Source organism: Anguilla rostrata, chromosome 16 (assembly GCF_018555375.3).
Source record: "Anguilla rostrata isolate EN2019 chromosome 16, ASM1855537v3, whole genome shotgun sequence".
Taxonomy (NCBI): Eukaryota; Metazoa; Chordata; class Actinopteri; order Anguilliformes; family Anguillidae; genus Anguilla; species Anguilla rostrata.
In genome coordinates, this window is record NC_057948.1 from 30,222,930 (window position 1) to 30,247,515 (window position 24,586).

The window sequence follows — 24,586 nt, forward strand, 5'->3', positions numbered from 1 at the left end:
AAATATCAGTTCCTCATAAAGTATGAATCCAAAAATATTACCAAAACCCATAAAAAAGGCAGTCAAGGCATTTATTTATTATTGATGTAAACTACATGGCCAAAAGAATGTGGACACCTCACATTCAATATCTCTTCCAAACTTAATGGAATTGATATGGAGTTGGTCCACACATTGCTGTAACAACCTCCTCTCTTCTGGGAAGGCTTTATACTAGATGTTGGAGGATTGCTGAAGGGATTTGCTTCCCTTCAGCCAGAAGAGCATTAGTGAAGTAGGGCAGTTTTTGGCGATTAGGCCTGGCTCGCAGTTGGCTTTCCAATTGATCACAAAGGTGTTGGATTGGGTTGAAGTCAGGGCTCTGTGCAGGCCAGTCAAGTTCTTCCTCATTGTTCTCAACATAATCATTTCTATATTGACCTCGCAGTGTGCTCGGGGCATTGTAATGCTGAAACAGGAAAGGGCCTTCCCCAAACTGTTGGGGAAGCACAGAATCGTCTAGAATGTGATTGCATGCTGTACTACTCAGATTTACCTTCACTGGAACAAAGGGGCCTAGCCCAAACCATGAAAAACAGCCCCAGACCAAGGGGTGTCCAGATATTTTTTGTAATATATGGTTTTAAAATCTTACTTTAAGTTAAATTAACTGAAAATTGTAATCTTTGCAGGTTTGTAATTTGTTTTTATTGTTTAAATGATGGATTTCTTCAGCAATAACAAACTGAGGATAGAAACTATCAGGCTATACAAACATACAATGAAACTGACTTGAGAAACAGGTGCGAGCGAGAGAAAAATCTAACTAGAAGAACATGCATTCTGCACTTTAAAAAAAGAGCAAAGTCAAAATTTACATTAAGCAGCAATTTATTTGCAGAATTTTGAATTGTTGAAGTGCTTTTTTGATTGAAGTCTTGGAGAGATAAGACGGACTTACGGTGATTGAAAGCCCCAGTCTTCCGAAATGTTTGATCAAAAACTATACTAAAATGCTGCAAAAAATGTGCAAGCAGTTTTATCGCCAACAAAGTTAGTGCAAAACGGAACAGGAAACACAGCTGCAGCTCAGACAGCTGCAGCTCAAACCTTTTCAACAGCACTCCGGTGAGGCATTTCTAACACAAAACAGTTTCAAATGTAGGTGCTTTTTTCTGAAGCCATCGTGACCCACTACTTACTGTGCTTTACATGCGCGTTTTACACCCCAAATCTCTTAATATGTATAAAATAAAGATTTTATAAAGATTTAAGAACAAAACCCAACCACATCGCTATCAATCTGCTTGACTATGGCAAATAACCACTTTTCCGTTGTATCTTCATTATGGACATAAACACGAAATCAAGCCTACGAGTGACGTTTTTAAAGAAGAAAACATACTCTCAAAACATTTTAGTGTATCAATTGCTTACCAAAGGAACTTGTTGAAAAACTCCATGCTACCTAAACCATCGGATATACACTGTTGTGCACCTTCGTACGGCAGTTCTGACATTACGGTAATACTACATGCTGAATAGTACCTGGCAAATTGTGACAAAAAAAAAGAAAATTCACAGACACACATACCGGTCACTAACGTATATTCAGATCGACTATAGTAGCTTATGGCGGGCGTGCCTCAGGTGAGTGAAAGCGAGATCAAACTAGTCAGCGACTACAGTGGGGTGTTTAACATTCTACCCCGAACAGCGGCAGAGTGGCGCATGCGTGTGCTATTCACCGTGCATCAATGCAGTATATGAGTTCAAGAGTGGGATCTGAGCAAGCCTTTTAAATGGTCACAGAAATGGATGGAGCTACGCGGAACAGAAGTAACTCCGTTAAGCAGGAGCCAGGGGCGCAACAGAAGATGACAAAAGATGGAAACAACAAGCATGACCAGATTCCAGAAAGAGTTACCCTTAAAAAAGAAATTGGACTACTGAGCGCCTGTGCCATCATCATAGGTAAGATTATGACAGCTTTATGGCACTCATAGGGAAAAAATGCTACTTGTTAAATCAGTGAGTTTTGTTGTTGGTTTACAACACAGTTGCGATTTAAAAAAAAAAGTTTTCCCCAAATACTGGTCTGTGAACATCTGCAGCGTATTATTGACAATATTTTATGAGCCTGGACGATAAACCTGATTGACTATAACGCTAGCTTTCATCCATCATGACGTGACACGGTCATAAACTTGGATAACACAATGATGGAAATGTTCAGCGATAACTTTACAGTATGACTGTTATGACGGTATCACAAAAATGTACACGATTTACATTACCATAATTTGTTGAAAAATACATCTCAACTAACCACTCGCCGATGAAAACATGCAAAGATTCCGTTGCGAGACCAAGAAAGACAGGGGGAAACAGTAATTATTTCGCCAGAGCAACTGGTCATAGACACATAGCTAACTTCCGCACGTTATCGTTATCGTACAGCATACTGAGACCCCCGACCTGCCTAAGCAACAGCAAGCGGATGGTCATTCAGAGAACACTCTCCTCTCCCGGTGGCAGATGAAGACCCACCTCTGGCTTGCATCATACAGAATAGGCAACGGCAACGCAATGATTACGTGGCCGAAGAAACACAAGTAAATCTCTGATGTTCAAAGTGCTCAAAAGAACGAACGGACGAATATTATTACGTTCAAATAGAAGTGCGTTGCGTTGACGCTGTCATTACTACGTCAATCGCGGGAAACTGCATGCCTTGATGGTTAAGATAAAGATATGTAAATCGCCAGATATGTTCCTGATTGCACATGCTCAAATACTTCGGCATAACTATGGCTGTGGATGAAAAATTAGTAGGTCCGGCATCGTGGAAGGAAATACGTCTTCGCTGCAGATATATGTACTATTTCGGTTCTTCTATAATTTAGACAGTACATTTGGATTAAAATGATATTTTCTAAAAATCGACAACATACACTTAATGTAACAATATTACGTGCAAAATAGTTTTTAGAAAAACATGTCGTATTACAGAATCAAAACCTGCGAGCGCACTGGGAAGAAATGAATACAAATTGAAAGTATATTATAGTAACATAACAGCCATCTTTCACTGTAGGGTGGAGATGAAGTAGCCCACATGCCATTTTTTGCGTAGAGTTTTGTCATCCAAGCAACAGATACATCTGGAGAACAGATATTAAAAAAACGCAAGTATCTGTCAAGACTTGTCTACCTTAAAAAAGTGACTGGCCTGTAGTGTCAACAGTTTTGTTTCAGAAGTGAGGTATGTGTGTGTGTGTGTGTGTGTGTGTGTGTATTTAATCCTGCCAGTCAGGAAGAGGATCAGGTGAGGAGAAGCTTGAATCGTCCTTTCTCTTGGTGGAGAAAAGCCTTGTGGACAACAGTGTCAAGGAGGGGTTTCTAGTGATTGTGCCCAGTGAGGGCTGGAATCTTTGGGCAACAGCTGTTTGGCAATTTTAGGTCAATGTTGTCGGGTCAACAAAAAAAAAAAAAAAAGTGACGTGAGCTCCCGGTCCGTAGCGACCACTGGCTGAAGGCCCGGAGCGCCATGGCTTTCAGGTTGTTGACACAGATGGCAATGATACAGGCTGACTCAGGGCAGCGCTTCAGTGTCCACCTGTCGCAGGTAGGCACAGTCCACAAGTTGGGGCGTGCAGAAAAGTTCATTGAAATCGTATTTGTTATAATTCCTTAGCAACTTTTTTGTTGTTGCTATTAATACAGCTAGGGAAAGTTTGCCTTACGGAAACAAATCACGTGAAATTTGACTTTTCACGTGAAAATCGCAACTTCACATGTAAATTTAATATTCTCACATGTGAAAAGAAGTCACATGTGAACGATACATTTTTTGCATGTCTTAGTTTTTTTTCCCTCAGGTGTGAAAATTTCCAAATTCAAGAACAAATCACGTGACATGAAATCATGTGAAATTCCAGATTTTCACGATTGACTTTTTGTGAATGTGAATTACAATTTTCACATGTTAACACAATACATGTGACTTGAAATAGCATAGGTTACCTTTTCATGCTCTCATCCTATAAGTGGGATTATTTTTATGGTTCACATGTGTACTCTTCACATGTTGGGTGTTCACATGTGGTTTTTAGACACATGATTTTTTGGCTGGACCGCAACAAATCACGTGACAGCCCTACAAACGCAAATGTCTGTGAGTGACTAACTGACTGACTGCCTGAGTGATGAAGTTACACCATTGGTCGGCCGAGTTATGAAGTTACACCATTGGTCGGCCGGATCACATGTGTTAGGTCCAGCCATATACTAGGTTTTAACCTGGTCTTGTTTTAATAAAGTAAATTTGTATAGTACCTTCCTAGAAACAGAGTTTACGAATTGCTTCATGTCGTAGTCTGGTAGCCACCTCCTTCAACTGAGTGCGTGCACATCAATGCATTATTTCTAAGGCTGGCTTTCTGACTGCTTCACTCTTCGGAAGGAGATATGGGGCTGCTGGATTCAGCGGTTCCTCGCTGGCCCACCTGCTGCTGAGCTCGCGTACGAGGTTACATAACACGTTTAAAACCGTGTCGTTTGGATCTTGCAGTGCTCGCCGCCGCTGCGCTGTTAATTACAAATGCATTGTTGGATCTCGTTCCACCTGGTTGATTTCCTTGATTTGAAGCTGGTGAGAGTCAAAGAGACAGGATCCCCTGTCGGGGGTTCTTCCACGTGTTTGGGACAGCTGAAGATTCCGTGTCCCGGAATGCTAGCGTACAGCGGTGTGCGGGACTCGCTCCAGCCCCCCCAACAGAGACCAGCTGCACTTAAAAACAAAAACAAAAAAAAAAAATTGATGAACAAAAAGTAACCGGAGAGTGTTTTAATTGGACGCGCTCAATCCGTGTTTATTTTTCTATAAATTATCCCACAGCACTGGTCTCAGTGCTGGTTTATACTTAGCTGTTCACCCCGACATCTGCAGTCACGTAGCAGAAACCCCCCCCCCTCCCAAAAAAAAACCCAAAATATTGCAAAAGAACCATTATGAAAGGCCTACCAATAAAGTAAGTGGCTGAAGATGGCTTCAGTCCTTGCCTGCGAGGCCCTGGCTGTGGGTAAATTATTCATACCCGGTTATGTAAGCCAGGCCAGTGCCTATCAGCCGCTTCAGTGCATTCCTGCCAGTGCCCGAGTCTGCGGGGGCATGCTATGGCCCCCCACTTTTACAGTGAGGGTAACACACAGACACCGCTCAACCGTGCTGGGACATAATTAGGCCTTTTCACAAAATTGTAGGCCCGGGGAACAGGGGGGCCTGTCCTGAGCTGAAGTTCCTCTCTCACTGTCCTCTGGAGTTCTTTATGAATGCCCACCAACTCCCCCTCGCCCCCCCCCCCCCCCCTTCCCAAATGCCTCCCGGAGATTGCATCTCAACGTGCCACAATGTGTGCAGTCCCCTCCACAGCAGTGGGCCCGTTCCCCTCAATTAGGCAGAAAGAGCACCGCCTTGCCAAGGGTGTGTTGCAGTTCAACAGGAGAGAACGGGGACGAGGGGGCAGAGTCAAACCCCAGCGTGTGTGCGATCCTCTCAGTGCTATTTCTGCGTGTCCTCGCGTAGCGTTTGGAATGTAACCACTCTCCATTGGTCTCCGGGCCAGCCTCCCTGAGCGTCACACTGTGTGAACAACAATATCAAAAAACAAACAAGTGACATCATCCTACAACTCTGCAGGAGAGGCTCCTGAGATCCGAGGCCGGCAGCAGAAAAATCTATAATTCAGAAACCCTGCCTGGCAATATTACAGAACAATTACTGCAGTTATGTATAGCTGTGCATTACAGACACATAACACATACCGACTTAAATCGCTGCCCATAATTACCTGTATTGTTTTATGGACGTATGTAATAAACCTCACACTTCAGTGATACGAGATTGTAAGGAAAAAAGGACGTCTCTCGAACGTGATGAAAAAGTGCAAAGTTTATTTCCAATACCGGCAGTGACAAAGCGCACGAATGACACCTTGGATTCAGCAGAGTCAAACTGAACCACGAACCTTTCCAGAGGCTGCTTCTTATTTGTTTTCGAAGCTTTGATCAGTAGTGTTGAATACACATACCAAGACGGATGTAGTCGGTCCTTGTAACATCTATCAATTAGGCCATAGTGTATTGGCCATCCTGTTGTGATTGAATTAGCACGTCTGTTGACTTGAATGGTTCCCAATCTCTCACACCTGGTCGCCATTCTACCATTGTACCAACTGTATTGTGATAATGATAAGATCAAGGGAATGTGTGGCCAGCAGACATATTGGCATCAGAGACAGACTTCTTACGAGATTTAAGAGCTTTTCAGCTGTCTGTCAGAAGTAATGTCAAATGCAGCCATGACATGGCATGGCATGAGTGGGCTGAGTCTATAATGTCTGCCACATGTGTCTAAAGGACTGTAGACCAACCCGACACCTTAAATCACGTCCAACAACAAAGGTGGCACGATGAATGTTCGCAGCCCGTCCTCTCAATCGCTTTACGTCCCGTTCCGCAGGTAACATCATAGGTTCCGGAATCTTCATTTCCCCAAAGGGGGTTCTGGAACATTCCGGCTCGGTGGGCCTGGCGCTGATCGTGTGGGTGCTGGGAGGGGGAATATCTGCCCTGGGTTCCCTCTGCTACGCCGAGCTGGGGGTGACCATCCCCAAATCGGGCGGAGACTACTCCTATGTGACAGAGATATTTGGAGGCCTGGTGGGGTGAGTACTGTTTCTTTCATCTTATTCGCAGAAAAATCAAAATGGAGGGAAAACACGGGATCCTTAGCGCTCCTGGGTATTTTACATTAAATGACATCACTTTAATCAGAGCAACTTGCAGCGCAAGAAAGTCAAAGTGCATCTCCCCTAGTTATATGACCAACATTCCTAGAACACCAAGTGCAATTCCAATAAAGTACATAATGCAAATTAATCCATGCCAACCTCAAGCCATAATACAAATACAAATAATATTCAAGAATGTAATACAGAGTACATAATAATTCATAAAACAAAATCACTGAGTCAGAACAGCTATCATCCATATGAAACCATAAAGCATGCTCTCTAACAATCCTAAAGTAATTACTATGAATTATTTTTAGTTAAAAAGAAAATGAATACTTGCAGGTAGGAAAAGGAAAACACAAGATGACTTCAAAGATGAATTCTTGAATTCCAAGAATAGGTGGGTCTTCCGCGTCAGATGACAGCCAATAATCCTGCTGTCATGGAGATGGAAACTGGAAACCGAGAGTCAACAGGGAAATGCTCTCATGTACATGATGTAGCTAATGTGATGGCAGTTTATTTTCGGATATGAAAAAAAAAAATGAAAAGATTTGTTAGTAAACTCAGGGGTGCATGTCCAAAAATAACTGGTGTGAAAATCTTGATCGTTGACGCTTGTAAATTTGATCAGATAACTTGGAGCAGACAGCTCTGTTATTGGACCCTAATTTTGGGAGACATGCTGCACACTTATGCCAGCATGAGTTATTTCCCTATTAACAGCTCTTGAAGTACTATATATGGACTAGAGTGCACCGTCACCTCTATATCCTTCCATTACACATTATAAGCCTCCAAGATGCATTATCAATAGGAGAAACATACAAAAAGGATGAGGATTGTTTGAATATTGATGCCATTCTGTACATGCATGTCTCTTTGCCCCCTTTTGGGGTTGGTTTGCATGATTTAACTGGTCGAGACAGAGACCCGCTGTCTCCGTACACATAAATCCATCAGGTCTGAAGATTGATCACTGCACCTTCCGACATGGCACTAGATGAGTTACGAGTGACGACCCCTTGACCTCTGACCTCCCCCCCCTCCCCCCCCCTCAGGTTTCTCCTGCTGTGGAGTGCAGTGCTCATCATGTACCCCACCACCCTGGCTGTCATCGCCCTCACCTTCTCCAACTATGTCCTGCAGCCCATCTTCCCAAACTGCCTTCCACCTTACATGGCCACCCGCATGCTGTCCACGACCTGCATATGTGAGTACCGCTGAGGAGCTGAACTGGGCTGAAACGTCATGGTGACGCTTGTAATGGGACATACAGTATGTATACACTCTTTAGCATTTAAACTGAAAAGTTTTATTTTTTTTCATTCTGGAGGAATGGAAACTGGTAGAAGTATCTACACTAGTCAGCAGCATCGACATAGCAAATATTTCGAAACTAACCACACACATCAGAGATCTATGCCAACTTATTTTTTTTCAAGGAGCAACATGTGCTCCTGAGTTGAGAAGTTTAGGAGCACACAAATGCATGAGTAGATGTGCTCATAAATTATTTTTCCTGTTAGCACATATCAGTTTTCAGGAGCAAAATGCCCTGCACATATATGACTAGCGATTTGGGGCTATACTTACACGCGGTCATATAATTTCCTTGTTTATGACTTGCCTTACTTTGCTCTATACGAGTCTAGGAGTGGGGCACTGCATTAGCTCAGGATACAGCATATCTGTGCTCTGACTCATAGCAGACCTCACCTCACTTTACCCCAAAATGCTAGCATACATTTCTGTAATTTTACAAGGACGGTAGCTCCAAAGCTGACATGGAACTGAATATACTAGACAATCTAGAGTACACCTCTCCTCGGTGAGACTACTTGGTTTACTGAATGCTTGTCATTGCCGTTTTCTGCTCTTTTTTTGTCATTATGGGTTTAAGTTTCCAGCCATGAAAGCGGCAACAATTAACATCTGAGTCTCTTTGATCAGCTCATTTTGAAAGTGTGCGGATGCGCAGGAGTTAAATTTTTAAGGGTATGCGCAGTAATTTGATACGTTAGCACTATATGGAAAGAGATTTAACCAATGGTAAGAGAGTACGCCCCCGCTCTTGCGCTACGTTGAACCACATGTCTTTACTTTTTTTTTTCTTTTCTGTGTCCACGTCCCCAAGTAGAACTCCCCACCCCCCCCCCGCGCTTATATCACCAGCAGTGGTAGTACTGCACGTTCTCACTTTGTGGAAAAGTATCAGCCATTTCTGTGAATCTGGAATAAAACAAGATAGCACATGTCAAATGCATTTAAAAAAATTTTCACACGTTTTGTCATAATTATTTCAGTAATACTCCTTGGATAGCGAGCAAAGATAAACAAGGAAATTCAACTTACCGCCTCAGTTTGCACTGTGTTGCTCATCTGTAATTCGGGTAATTCAATAAAAACAGAAACTAGGGCGTTTATTTGTTGCTCTAATTAATTATAGGAAGCATGTGCTGAAACATCCTGATTTTAATTCAATAAGGTCACAGGAAAGATGCAACCTTCCACTTGGCCTCTTTTGGCCACAGTCAGCATCACTTCTAAAAATGGAGGCCTGTGCCTTTGGTGTACTTGGACTGTCTATAATTACAGTTGGCAGCAAAAAATGCATGTTACAGCTGTGATTTAAACGGGAGGACTTCATACTAGGGTGAAAGAATGGTGTAAGAATAAAGAAACTGGTCTGTTGGGAGTAAAGAGAAGAGTCACATGACTGGCCTCTGTTCAGTAACACTGTGGAGTATTCCTAATCTGGACTGCATCGTGTGTCAGCTGGCTTGTGCTTGTCTGAACCAGACCGAGCAGGAGGAAGGTGTGTAGGGGGGTGGGTGCTCGCCATGGTCTTGGCACATTCACAGGGCCAAGCGGCCCTATTTTTAGGCGTCGACATTTCGACGTATCACGATCGGCTGTCCCGTCTAGCCGTTGTCCGCCGGACGTCAAACCCGGAGGTCTGTCATATCAATGGTTGACTTTTCAGGGGGTGGGGCGGAGGCCGGCCCTGTCACCTGACCCGTCACACAGTGTGCATCAGCCTACATAATGGTGCCAGCCATTGAGTCCCTGAGCGGGAGGAGGGCATGCCATCTGCATTGTGCATTGTTTGGAATTGATGGGGGTTTTCGCGGACCCCCCCCGCCCCTGACTCACAGGGGCTTTTTGAGGCTGAACGTCCCCAAAAATAAACCGCCAATAACCAGGGCCAGACCGGTCCATGTTTAAAATGGACGTTTTCTCGCGCGAAGCTGAATGGAATTGAATGACCTTAATAATCTGAATGGTCAAGAATGGAAGGAAACATAATACTTAAATTTATGATGTAAAATAAGGAAAAACTTCAATTGATAAAGCCCATTTGCTTGGAATGCTCTTTCAAAGCTTTAATTTGGACAACTGCAAGACTCACCAGACTCCTAGTCCCACTGCCTGGGGGGGGAAGGGGGGGTAATATAAACTCAGTGGGGCCCCTCTCTACGGATCCGCTGACCATTATTGCATGTGTGTGACCAGGCCCCCTCCTACTGAATGTACTGTATGAGTGTTATGACCACGTGTCCCCGAAGTCGTATTACACACAGTGTGCCTGTGTTCTTACCTTAGAGACAGACCACCAAATAGCAGTACTATTACTTTTATTTGTACATTCAGGTAAATTTATTCGAGGGGGAAAAAGTCTGTAGGCTTTTTCATATAGCGACAGTTTAGCTTTAAGGATGTGTAATCTAGAATTAACTGTGACCTGTCTTCATAGAAGAGGAATTAGTAATGTGACACCATGACAGCCAGGCAGAACTTTGCTTTGGAACCTTTCTATTTTTAAGGGTCATGTACCAGTTGAGTCTGGTTCAGACTGGACTTGCACCAGTGTAGTAATTGCACAATGAATTGGACAGGACACAATTCCACTGCTGTTAATAACAGCAGAAAACATATTTTTGACATTTCGATATTTGTAAATTAATATTTTTGTTAGATCCATCAGCAGCTCGATACCATCTAGAGCAATTCCCCCTATACTCTTTATATTATTGTGTGTTTTTGACACTGAATGTTTTCCGATCTTCAGCCAAAGTGTAACACTCGACGAAGGGAACCTGCGCGAACAAATAAGAACTTTAATATTTAATTTATTAAATGAACAAAGTTATCCAATACCCATCCCCCCCCTTACACCCAGTTGTGTTCACCACCTTTATCTGCAATGACTGCAACTAAATACTTCCTGTAGTTCCTGATGTCATGCTCATGGCTGAGGATTAGCCCACTCTTGCATGCAGCACTGCTTTAATTCAGCTACACTTGCGGGTTTTTTCCGAACATGAACTGCTTTTTATTTCAGATCCTTCTGCAACATCTCAATTGAGTTTAGGTCTGGAGTTTGACTTGGGCCATTCCAAAAACTTAAAAAGTTAAAATTTTAGAAAAACTGCCTGGCGAAGCAGAAACGTGACGTTCTCCCGAGTAATGTGAACAAACTTGTGTTCCTCTCCCAAAACGTGTCAAGACTGAATAAGGAGACGGCATAACTTGGGAAAGTAGTAAGACCAGTCCTGTACCCTGTGGTTAATATGGGGTAATCATTACTTCAATAGGCCTATTATTTATTGCTGTGCAAGAAAATATTGAAAACAAACATTTGCTCTTACTGAAAACAACTGTGATGAAATTTCCCTCCACCTATGCCACTATGGTAGAGGAAATTCCATATTGCTACAGCCCTAGTTTTTATCAGACATAGCTGGACTCATGTTGACTAAAAAGTTGCACTTTTGACTAATTTCTCCATAGAACATTCTTCTTGGAGTGTAGGGCATAATCCAGGTGCTTCTTGGAAAACTTGAGATGAACATTCATGTTCTTCTTAGTGAGCAGTCGTTTTTGTCTTGCTGCTCTCCCATGAATCCCATTGTTTCCCCCAGCCTCTTTCTGATTGTAGAGTCATGAACAGTGACCTTAAGGCAGGAGAAGCCTGCAGTTCTGTGGATGTTGTTCCAGGATTCTTTGCTGCTTCCTGGATGATCTGACGCTGTGCCCTTGGAGAGATTTTGGCAGGCCAGCCACTCCTGGGACGACTCACTACTTAATGTTCCAGATGTACTTCATTAAGAAAATTGTGGCTCTCACTATAGTCTGGTAGAACCCTAAAGCATTAGAAATGACTTTGTGCCCCCTTTCCAGACTGAAATATACCAACAACTTTCTTTGTGGATTTCTTCAGGAATTTCCTTTGATCCTTTGGCTCATATGATGTGTCTGTAGAACCTTTGTGCTCGCAGCTTCACTCTGATGGTGAGGGTCAAAATTAAGGGAGATTTATTTTGGGCAGGGCTGGTCATAATCAAGCCTCACTGTGTTAAGTTTACGGAGTTTAATTATCACTTTAACTATGTTGATTTAGCGAGAGAGCGATACGTTTTTCACAGCAGAAGACTGCAGGTTTGATCTCACGTCAAACAAATGAAAGAAGCAACAAACGTTGGTGTCTTTTCACCATCAGATTCACTTGGGATACTACTTTAACCCACATGAGAATTAGATTAATCCCATGTGAAAAAAAATATGTAAATGTATATGTAGGCAAATACTTTTTCACAGCACTGAATATTTGCAAAATCATTCGAGAGTTATGGGCTGGAACGAATGCACTGTACCTTGCTGTAATGCAAAGCAGCAAAATTCTGTAGTTAGACATTTCATTTATTTGTCAGGCGCTTTTATCCAAAGTGACGTCGACGTTCTGCACAAGAGTGCACACCGAAGGTCACTGGAACAACTACAAAACACGGGTCCAACACGGGATAAGGTACAATACTCATTTTGTAACAGTTATTCATAGCCAAGAACACATAAAGTCCAGTTCACATAGTGAACATTATTCTGACCTAACCTATGCTAAGTCAAACTAGGGGGCATTACAAGCTACAACATCAGGTAAAATAACTACAAACTACAAAGTAAAATAAGTAAAATACGTACTAGACCTCTGAGCCTGAGCCTACTGCTTCCCACATTCTCCACTCCAACCCATCCCACCCCAGGAATGTCATAGTAAAAATAATTACATTAGACTTTATTTGGCAGACGCTTTTATCCAAGGCGGCGTACAATAAGTCCATACCGAAGGTCACTGGAGCGACTACAGAGCACAGGTCCGATACGGTACAACTCTCATTAAGTTTCGGCTATCCATAGCCGTGAACATAATGTCTAGTTCACGCGGTAAGCAGGGGCTAAAATCAGTAAAGTTGTGGCGCGAGTGAGATATGATAAAGAGATAGTATAAGTACAACACAAAAGCGGCAAATGAAAACAGTGTGACATGGAAGTGCTGGAAGATAAAGATGCAAGGATACGCGCAACGCAAGACAGTGATCTGAGGTTGGGAGTAACGCTGCAGAGGAGCAGTGTTAGGATTAGTCACGGTAAAGTCTGAAGAGATGCATCTTCAGACCACGGCGGCAGACCATCTCTGTTTATATAGCACCTTTCATACAAACATGCAGCTTTAGAGTGCTTTAGATTTAAAAAAAAAAAGAAATCATCTCTGGATGCTTTCAAACTGCCAGTTCTCAAGTGGTTGGACCATGTTAGTCCCAGTGATCCTACACGCTGAGCTGGCCACAGAAGGGTGTACGTCCCCCCCGGCTGAGTCTGATTCCTCCCAAGTTATTCCCGGTTACCTGTCATCCAGGGAGTTTTTGTTAACGCTGGCCTGCTTTTTGGCTGGGTTTAGGACAAGGTATGCAGTGAAGTGCGCCGTGACAAATTCTTTAAATTAAATTTGACCGCTTGATTGAGTTACAGAACCCAACTGGTAACCATTTGTATCACATAAAGGCAGGCTACACATGATCCCTCTCACTCTGGACAAAGCAAGGCACCACATGAGTTCCATATTATCCGTATCGCAAAGTGTGTAATGCAGTATCTAATGGAAGCCTATCAGAGTTTCTAAGCCTGAATGGCTTGAAGGACCTGAGAGGTATTTACATCCTTGGTGTACAAAAACAAGTTCTGTACGGCCCCCCCCCCCCCATCCCTTCCTCTGGAAAAGATGCCAGTCACTGGGTCACTACCCCTATCCATCTCTGTAATGCTCAGTGTCAAGGACAGAGGCCATTGGGAGAGAGAGGCAATGGGCACATTTTTCATGTCTCTGGCTCCATTCTACTGGAGACCCATAAAATCTGTGTTAGGTCAAGCAGTATAACCAAATGGCCACTGAAATATAAACAGCATCTCGGACAAACAAATGGGAACTGAAAAAAAAAAAAATAGTATGAACAATAATAGTAAAAAAAAATTTGAAGCAGTAAACTGTACTTTTTTTTCTTCCTGTGAGGGTCAATATTGCTAAGTATAGTGGAAAACTGTATTCTGCGATGTTCATATTTTTCACAAAGGTCCTCAAGGTTTGTGCTAGCTAGCCGAATCTCTTGGGCTCTGGAGAAAGCCTCAGCCGGCACTCTGGATGGAGTGGTGCTCTGTGTACCTGCGCTGCTATCTCAAACACAGAGAGCGCACCACCCGCGTTGCTCTTCGTCTGAAAAAGGGCCCGAACAGAAGCCGAACAAGGAGGAGTGACAAGGGGTAGCTGAGGCTGCCCTGAAATTAGAACGCTGGCCCCAGTTTGAGCCCATAATGGCTGCTGTTGGACGGCTTCATTGTGCTTGGTGTTTTTCCCTCTCTCTCACTCTCTCTCTTTTTCTCTCTCTCTCTCTCTCTCTCTCTCTCCCCCTCGCTCTCCCTCTCTCTCTCTCTCTCCCTCTCTCTCCCTCTCCTTCCCTCTCTCTCTCTCTCTCTCTCTCCCTTTCTCTCCCTCTCTCTCTCTCTCGCTCTCTGGAGACGACTGCCAAGAATCTGGGGAAGTGTGAGCTCTCAGCGTCTTCAAAGACCTGCCTGTCTTGTTGTTTTGTCCGGTTGCATCGGAAGCAGTTTGTATTTGGGGGCTGACAGCTCCCCTTTCTGCGGCAGTTGGGCCACCGCGGCCCGGAGGGGGCCCCGACAGTGATGGACGAGGTGAAATAATCCGCCGCCCCGCCCACCCGTTCCCCGCATGCCTGGCCCCGCCGGAGCGGCCTGCCGTGGAGACTGTCTGCAGCGGAGGCCCCAAACGCCGGACCTCCGCGTAGATACGCCCCGTATGGTTTAAAAAAAAATAAAAAAAATAAAATAAAATAAAAAAAAGACCCTGCCATTGAGCACCCCGGGGTCCCCATCACGTGAAGCAATGCCACCGAGGAAAAGGAGCTGTCCTTGGCTGGATGTTTTGAGCCCTTTGACATGCTTAGAAAGAAGTGACGGCTCACTTATGTGCTGCTGTACTTGGTGTTTCCTTACTCTCTGCACAGTGTTGGCTTACATTACCGTCATACCAGTGACTGAAGTTAATACTTGATGCAATTAACCTATATATATATATATATATACTGTATATACTGTATATACTGTATATATATATGTGTGTGTGTGTGTGTGTGTTGCACATATAACCGTTCCTTTAGGATGGAGGTGGGACTTACTGCAAATGAATGGAAGCCATGTGGTCTGGCCCACTCTCGTTATTAGCAGAGGGAAGATGTGTCTGATTTCAGTGAACGTGAGACAGCGCTCGCCCTGCCCAACACTAACAGCTGATTAACGGCACCTCCGAGGCCTACTTTTCCCAGACCCATCGGATCGATGCACCAGAGGAAGCGTAATCTAAGCTGAGAGCGATTTGTGGTACCTGATCCACCAGCAGTAGGACAGAATGGCCGGTAGCAATGGAGAGATCTGGAATGTGAAATACATTTGTTAGGCTGTTTTTTTATTATTATTTATTTTTTTTGGGGGGGGGGGGGGTTTTGCTTGTTTGTATAAAAAATAACTAATTTCATGTAGGAAAGGAAGTGGACCTGGTTGTATACTCACTATAACTCAAATTTAAATGAAACGGAATAACCACTGGATGGTTAAAATTAATGGGTGGTAATTACATTGTCTCACCTACTATTCAAACCGTGCAATGACAACCTTCAACTGATTACAGAAATTTGGGTCAGGTGCAGCAGCACCCCTGTTTTTGTTACAGAGGACCAGTGCTTTGGGGTGGTAGAGAACAGATAAAGTAATTACTTCCCTGAACAAAAAAATATGTGCAGTCTAAGTATAATTTGTAATAAAATATTTATTGTGTCAATGTCGACATCTACTGCACTGCTATTATCAATGTATTCTGCCTACTAATAGAGAATAGTGCCATGTGAAGCACAGAATCCCTATTTACTTGACGTTGCCTTTTGATGATTACTGTACCTGTGCAATAGTTTAACAGAATAGCATATTGTGAACTTTGGGCAGGGAGAATTTCCTGCATTAAAATGTACATACAATAAGGTACATTATTTTTGAGTAAGGCAAAATTCCAGTATTATGTATACGTTTATGTACAGCCTTCTCTCTAAGATGTTTGTGAAATAAGGTGTTTTGTGATGGTATGTACATCTTGGTTTCAACCCTGGATTTAATTGTTGTGTTAGCCTACTACAATTATAGATTAATAAGAGACCATATCCCCTCTAAAGTAGGGAGGTAGATATTTAAACTATGCAATTATTTATGCGACATACTGTATATACAGCCTAAATATTTTGAACAGGCTCAGAAAAACCGCAGCCATTTCCTGTGTTGATTACTGTGCTGATTTATGTGGTAAAAGTGAAATAATTCTGAACTTCTGTTTAAAATACATAAAGGAAATACTTGCTTTATTATTGCCTTATTAGTTAACTATATATTTGTGTACCCAGATGATCGTTTTCATCTTTAGTGGCTGAAGGGCAAGCTCTCTGCTGTGCTTGTAGAAAGCCATGGAAGAGGGGGTGAGACAGTAACAGTGCTGGCGGGCCACGTTCCCGTCGTGAAAAACCAAAACACTGTATAACTTCACCAGCATTCTGAGCTGAAGCTCAAAACGACACGGGCTACATCAGACTAATCCAACTGTAATCCAACAAGAATTTATCCGTAATCCCATCTTGCACTCAACGACTTCTGCAAGTTTGGGCTGGTTCTGAAGTTTTTTTTCTTTCTTTTCTTTTCTTTTCTTTTTTTCTGGTTAATCCACTAGCTGCTGTGCTGTGAACCAGAATTCCAGTTTGCCTGGCTAGTGTGCTGTTCACATGCAGCCGAAGTCTCCTGGAAAATGCACGAACGGGATGGAGAAAATGGAAAATCTGATCTTTTTGGCAGTTAACTGCAGTAGCAGTGGAACATACTGGAAGAATACTGCATTTGTCCCTGACACTTGGAAACGCTTAACAAGCAATATATGGAAAATAGCAGGCAGTAGAAGTGTAGGAGAACACATGACTTTAGGAGACATCCTATGCAAACTTCCCAGGGCACCTCCTCTATTGTGATCTCATTTGAACTCAGTTGAATTTGCCTCCAGCGTGTAAAACAGGTTTCTTATCAAGCTGACAATGACCTGAAACCGCTGTTGTATTTTAATCAAGTAGTCAAATGGCTTGTGTAGGGAAAGTGCACTAACATTCATGATGCTGGTGATGAAGTGTTGTCTTTCTGTGTGTGTGTGTGTGTGTGTACGTGTACCTGTGCATGTGTGTGTCTGTGTGTGTGTGTGCGTGCATGTGTGTGTGTGTGTGTTCGGCAGTGTTCCTGACCTGGGTGAACTGCTCCAGTGTACGCTGGGCCACCAGGATCCAGGACGTGTTCACCGTGGGCAAGCTGCTGGCGCTGGGACTCATCATTGTGGTGGGCCTGGTGCAGATCTGTCAAGGTGGGTGTCCTCTGTCCTGCCCATTTTCCCAAAAAGCCTGAACCCTGCACGGCTGCAGGTGCTTCCTAGTGTAGTGGTACAGCAGACAGAGCATGGAAACTGGCCGACAGCATTTTTAAACATCATCAGAAACCTTTTTTTAACCAATTTCTTTCACCCAGTTTCACCTTTCTCGCAACTTTGACTGCTGCACTGCATTTATGAGCCTGCCTCATCTCTGGAACTTCCACTGTCAGTTTGAGAGAGAACAGACTCGCATGCATCCCCAGAGGGCACGGGTCAGCCAGCAGCCAGGTCTTTTCATTCCCTCAGCTGAACTTCACAGTCATTGTGCTGGAGGGGCTGCACTTTGTACAGTATGCGGCTGTTCCACAGGCACCCGACTTGAACAGAGGACTCGGTCTTGCTCTGAGAGAAAAACCCTGGTGACTGGCATCCTCCCTCCTGGAGTGGAGCTACGATCAGTTATGAGCCACGCTGTGGAACAACAGTCAGGGCTGGCACAGTCGGTCACAGTGCATGTTATCACTACATCAAGGACTTGCAGTTTAACTGGATCTTCCAGTTGTTGGGCGCCTGGGAATTGTCTCTTAAGAACAGTCTTCAGAACAACATGTCCATGAAATAGCGAACATAATCTGTAGTACTAATTGTGCTGATGGTCCAGGCAGAAAAACTATGAGGACAACACTCTACCTACTTGTCAGTTGAGGGGGCCTCTGCACAACTTTATTTGCCCTCACAGTAGGGCTTCCAGACCGTCAAAAACACCAAAGAAGTTACTATTGCCCCCTTCTTGCTTGACTCTTATCCCACTGAATAGGGAGAGGTTAACCTCTTATGCAGAAATTGCTTTCCAGTTTTAACAATAGAACAAAAGAACAGACTTTACTTCTGAGTGCTTGTGCATTCTTTTCCCTTTCTGTGTCCTGACAGCATAGCTTCATGTTAATTATGCCCACATACCAGTGTCCTTCAGGCAAAAATGAATTACCCCTGAATAAGCAGGCGTATTAACACTATAAATATCCAAATTGCAAACCCCACTGTCGTTGAGGTGGAAGATGAAGTGTTCCCATTAGTGGCATCTAGTGGTCAATACCGAGTACTGCAGGTAATACATGTATAGTATTTCCTGGGACCCAGTTTCAAGCAATGGTATGGACAAGCCAGTGACTGCAATACTTAAATGAACAATAACAACAACAGTAAACTTACTGAATATCCATATTTGTCATGAACTTATTTTATGTGGATTTAACTATTTTGATCCCTTCTATTCAGCTGAAGAGTGATGATGCCTAGTTGTCTTTGCACAGAACAGGACTTGTAGCCTCAGGGCACGGGCAGTAGAATACACAGGCTCTCAGGATGCCTGAGGTCAAAGGTCAATGGACCGATACTCTGCTCGTTCCCCGTTCAGGGCACTACGAGGGGCTGAAGCCGTCGGTGGCCTTCGAGTTCGCGAGGTCCCCCTCGGTTGGGCAGATCGCCCTGGCCTTCCTGCAGGCCTCCTTCGCCTTCAGCGGCTGGAACTTCCTCAACTACGTGACCGAGGAGGTGGTGGACCCACGACGGTGAGGTTCCTCAGCCGTAACCCCCTGGTCGCCAACCCCGCACCACCCACTCTTCCAACTGCCAGACGAGCACAACAACAGCCACTGTGGAGCGTTTCATTGTTGCGTTGCCGTTGGTCTTTCAATTACAGCCACTGTGACTGTAACTGGTCAATTGAAAGATGAAAAATTTATGTAAAAATGAGTGTACGAGTATAGCTCACAGTAATGATGTCACACTTGTGTTGTTCACCGTTTACCATTCAAGAGATTTGTTGGATGGTAGCCATCATCTTGTTTCTTCGCCAACTCCGTCGGGAGTGAGACGTCAAGGTTGTGACATCATTAGCGCCATCCGTTCCAGTGTTCCCCCCCCCCCCCCCCCCGCCATGAGAAAGAGGCACGGTTGGCCCCATTAACGTGTTCGTTGTTTCGTCAGGAATCTACCTCGTGCCATTTACATCTCCATTCCATTGGTCACCTTTGTGTACACCCTCACCAACATCGCCTACTTCTCCTCCATGTCACCTGAGGAGCTGCTGTCCTCCAATGCCGTGGCAGTCGTGAGTAAACTGCTGCCCCTTTGGGACTCTGCTTTGCAAACACGACAAGCACGCGCCGCCTTGTCAACTGTCAGCATCGAGTAGGCTGTGCTTATTGGCCGTCGCTGCAACCAGAGCTCTCACATTTCCACCCATTAAATCAAAAAACGTTAGCCATTGTCGTTTATGTGAGTAAGACATTTAAAATAAGAAAAAAATAGTTATTCGTTTGTTTCAACAAATGGTTTTTTGTTGCTCTCAACAACATTTTAAAATATTTCATGAGCGACTGAGATCATAGTGATGTATGACGATGCAAAAATCCAAATACGGTGGTATGTGTCTCTCCCTTTTTCTGCCCAAAATTGAAATTGGCCAAGGCACCGACACTAGAACCTTTGCAATGAACACTTCAGCTGAAGTGTGTGAAATAGTCACTACTGTCTGTGCTGCTGTGTATAGTACAGGCCACGCAGTACTACAGGAGAGCTTTCGCTGATAAGCCTCTGATAAGACATTCTAATCCCAGCAGGATGATCGCTACTGTCAGTGACTGACGTAGCCCAAGTTTAAACCAGCTTGAACCTGATGTCCAGGCTGTAGGGCCCAGCTTGTATACTATAGAATGGATTATCTATAGGGTTTAATTTAATACTAGTAGATGAGAAAAAAAAAACATTTTAAAATTGTGTTGGAAATGAAATCCGGCGTAAAAAACAAACGTACTCACAGTCGTATGAAGTCCTCACAATGTGCAGTGCTGCTGGTGGTGCTGCTGCTGACGTAGCTGTCCGATGTCACACAGACCTTCGGGGAGAAGCTGCTGGGGATGTTCTCCTCCGTCATGCCCATCTCTGTGGCTCTTTCCACATTCGGGGGGATCAACGGATACCTCTTCACCTCCTCCAGGTGAGAGATCGTTTCATGTCATTTGACATTAACCATGCATGTACCCTCTGTCAGGGACTGTCATGGATAGATTTTGGATGATAGTTCGTGAAATTACTTCATACGAGTAAACATTAGGATTAAGGGCTGATGTGGCACGTATTAAGGTGCCGTATTAGCAATCTCATTTCAAGGCAGATACCTCCCTTGTGCTTCTGCAGGAGCGTTTCAGCTATTCCGGCTATACAAACAGACTGCCATAAAAACGTCATTCGGGAAGCTTGTTATCTAGCCCAAGAGTTACCTCCGTGGTCCCATCCATATCCTCCCTTCTTCACTCCTTACTGGACACTGTGTGGGACGGACAGAGACACGCTTCAGTAACACACCTGAGGACACTGGATGTTTCGCCCCAGATGGTTTTTAATCGAATCCCTGTTCCCAGGCTGTGTTTCTCCGGAGCCAGAGAGGGACACCTCCCCAGCCTGCTGGCCATGATCCACTGCAAGAGCTGCACGCCCATCCCGGCCCTCCTGGTCTGCGTAAGGCCCCGTCCCGCACTGCTCTCTCTCACACGGGCGCTATTATTAGCAAAAAAAAACCCCAGACCTGTTATTTATTTATACGCCTTGACGGAAAGGTTAGTTCTTCCGTGAGATCCTTCCCGACGGCGGCTAAAACACACGGGGGGGGGGGGTCTGTCGTCTTGCGAGCCTCGTCCAGGCCTTGTTCTCACCCGGCTCCTCCCCCACCCCCCCCCGCTATCCCACAGTGCACTGCCACCATCGTCATCCTCTGCATCGGAGAGACGCACAACCTGATCAACTACGTCTCCTTCATCAACTACCTCTCCTACGGGGTCACCATCGCTGGCCTGCTTTACTACCGCTGGAAGAAGCCCAACCTGAACCGGCCCATTAAGGTACTGCCTGCCACCGTCGGCTGTCCTTAACCGCTCCCTTTTTACAAACGCTGAAATAAACTTAAATTGCTGAGTGCTAAAAACAAAAACGTTTTTTTTTCTTATTTCCCTATCGAGGAAATATGTAAATAATGTGAATCTGGTTTAGCCCTTTCAGTTACTGATGACTCAGACTGAGCATTTGCATGTGCAGGCGGCCATTGTGTCTAATGTGGGGGGTGCTGGTGAGGTAAAATGCAGCGTAAGCGTGGAGTGAAATGCAAATGCTTCCATTTTTTTTTTTACCCTACTGGCCATTTAGACCACTAATTTAGAATTTTACATAACTGTGGAGAAGGACTTTTTCATCTCAAGGTCCAGGAAACTGGATTCGAATTGTGGTTATACTCCCCAGAAGTGACAAGTGATTGTCTTCTTAATATTTCTGTAAAGTTTTGAAACCCATTTTAAAACCATTAAATTGTAATAAACACTATTATATTATTGTGACCTGTTTAGCAGGCAAGGACAGGGTGGGTGTGTATCCTGCGCTCATTAACATTCGTAGCCTAGTTAGAGCCGGTAAGAGCAGACTGCCCCATGCAGTGACCTTACACTACCAGACAAAACGAAAGAAAGCAACATAAACTAGGCTTTACTATCGTATAGTTAAACCTGAAGACCATTCAATGTGTGATAACGTTGCAACACTGAGCTACGGTACACTAACTTTAGACTCTATAGCAGTCTCAAACTCCGGACGTTACGCCCGAATAAAGAAAGTCTTTGATTCCACATATCTAAGCTTGAAAGCTATTTCATTGTCGCCAGCTAATGGTAGGCCTACTTACTGATCCACCAAGTTCTGGGCAAAAATGGGCACTTCAAATACTAACTGTACGGGTAATTGTAATATTGCAGTGCCCCGCTCTGGGCGTGTCGAAGTGTCCTTGAGCAAGACACCTAACCCCTAACTGCTCTGGCGAATGAGAGGCATCAATTGTAAAGCGCTTTGGATAAAAGCGCTATATAAATGCAGTCCATTTACCATTTACCCATGGGCTCCAGAAACAAAACCCATTTCTTGTAGGTCTCTTCGTTTTTGAGAAGAGAAAAAAGCGTATTGCTTTCTCTGCAACCAGAGAAGGGGCAATGCTTTGGCATTTTCAACTTGCAGTGCAGCAGCTTGCCTTATCTGCACACAAGTGGATCGAAGCGTCATTTGCATATTACACATTGAAAGGGATTTCAGTTGCCTTAAGGTTTTCGTTACATAACTAACACTCAGTTAACCCCGCCCACTGAAAACCTGCCGTTTAGCCGAGGAGGAAAGCAAGCCAATTTCAGCCCAATTTCAGGCTTTTACACGTTTATTTTTATTTTTTAAAGATATTTCTCGGCCGTTTGCGAATGCAAAAAAAAAAAAAAAGTATTAAAACAACACATCCACAAAGAATTCAAAATAGATTTCAGTTCCCTGGACCTTTTTTTAAAAAAAAAAAAAAACTTGATTTGTAAACACGCCTTGTATGTGTACAAGGCGTGTTTACTCTGGGGAAGTGGAAACAAACTGGGGGGCCAACATTCCACCATCACAAATTCTGGCTAAGACCGGTAGAAACCGGGTGCATGCCTTTATGGTCCGCTCACTGTCCCTCACAGGTGAACCTGATGGTGCCCATCAGCTACCTGCTCTTCTGGGCCTTCCTGCTGGGCTTCAGCCTGTACTCAGAGCCAGTGGTGTGCGGGGTGGGGCTGGTCATAATGCTCACCGGCGTGCCTGTTTACTTCCTGGGGGTGCACTGGAAGGACAAGCCAAAGTGCATCTACGATCTTGTCGGTGAGTGCTGCTCTCACACTGGACAAGCATATGCTGGACCCTCTCGGTTCATTCTGAACTTCTTATGACTTCGCAACTTTGTAAGGTAGAGGGCAGATTTTGGGATGGCAGGCGTGCCATCCCGCCAAGTTACGACTTGGTTGGGCGGCATGCCTCGTACCTATACAGCACCGATTAGATTTTCCAAGAGGGATAATGAAAAGAAGCCCTGCACTGTAAGTGAGATGGCTGCTCTACAAGTCGAGACTGTGACTTCTGCACTAGAGGGCAGCACAGCCTCGCTAGGCTCCCGAATCAAGCTAATAACAGTTTTTACTAGCGCTGTGGGGGACAAAGGGAAATGCATTCATTTTATTTCTGTTTGTACCAGGCCTATTCTCACGACCCAAATGTTTTGACTAACTGTGCTTGGGGAAGCCAGCTCGCCAACTGTGAGACCCAATGCATCACTCTACCCACCCTCCTATTCCAGGGAGCTTTGCAGAAAAGCTGTGCTGTGTGTAGAATTGCAGTATAATCTCAATGTAAATCAAGGGAAATCGTGTTCCTGTATTTTGTGATGCAAAACAGTTTTTTTCCCCCCCACAATTGAAACCCAAACCCCCGGGCTGTCCTTTTTCAGAGAGGGTGACTCACGTGGGACAGAGGCTGTGTTTCGTGGTCTTCCCCCAGGTGGACCCCGCCGAAGAGAAGATGCAGGAGTGGAAGGACAAATCCGAGTCTTGAGTGTCAGTCCCAGGGAATTAAAAAAAATTTTATTTTTAACTTTTCGTTTTTTTTTAATTTTTTAAAATTTTGTCATCACCACCAGCTCTTGCGAGAGGGAGAATAACGGGTGCCTCCTTACCAGCGACGACGCGTCCACTCTCTCTCGTCCGATAGGTCCAGCTTCGGGTTCCCCACCGCGAGCAGAGACGTGTGTTTTTCAGACAGTATTTTATTTTATTATTTTCCTTCTCAGTTGCAAAACAAGCGAATGCCAACAGTACAACATTGTCAAAAGGACTACGCTCCCCTCTCTCCACACCCCCCCCCCACCCCCTGCCCTCCCCCCCAAGGAACTGCTTGCTGCTCCGCTGTCTTTCTCCTCATTTGATTTTTTTTTTTTTTGCAAGATATTTTCTTTTTGAATCGATCCAAGGTTTTATGTTTTCACTGTGCCTTACAAAAAAAAGGAAAAATGTTCTCATTTATTACCTGATGTATTAAGTCATCACCTATTAATTTGTTCTGGGAATTCTCTCATGTAATCCCTAGATGTGTAGATTTGGCTCAGAGGTCTTCCGTTGCCTGC

General features: G+C 44.2%; 1 protein-coding gene across 1 annotated transcript; it reads left to right on the forward strand.

The window, feature by feature from the left end:
• The first annotated feature begins 1,677 nt into the window (after positions 1-1,677).
• Positions 1,678-24,057, forward strand: slc7a10a (solute carrier family 7 member 10a). The gene is made up of 11 exons (XM_064312064.1): positions 1,678-1,953; positions 6,503-6,707; positions 7,838-7,989; positions 17,440-17,565; positions 18,989-19,142; positions 19,561-19,684; positions 20,469-20,572; positions 20,997-21,093; positions 21,324-21,473; positions 23,115-23,292; positions 23,915-24,057. Exons 1-11 carry the CDS (start codon positions 1,782-1,784, stop codon positions 24,016-24,018), a joined length of 1,566 nt encoding a protein of 521 aa, XP_064168134.1. The 5' UTR covers positions 1,678-1,781; the 3' UTR covers positions 24,019-24,057.
• Positions 24,058-24,586: the final 529 nt, after the last annotated feature.

Bases quoted from the DNA above. Each gene is read 5' to 3' on its own strand.
- slc7a10a (XM_064312064.1), top strand. From the start codon at position 1,782: ATGGTCACAGAAATGGATGGAGCTACGCGGAACAGAAGTAACTCCGTT. The intron at 19,685-20,468 runs GTGAGTAAACTG...GATGTCACACAG, and splicing joins CCTCCAATGCCGTGGCAGTC to ACCTTCGGGGAGAAGCTGCT. The intron at 21,474-23,114 runs GTACTGCCTGCC...TGTCCCTCACAG, and splicing joins ACCTGAACCGGCCCATTAAG to GTGAACCTGATGGTGCCCAT.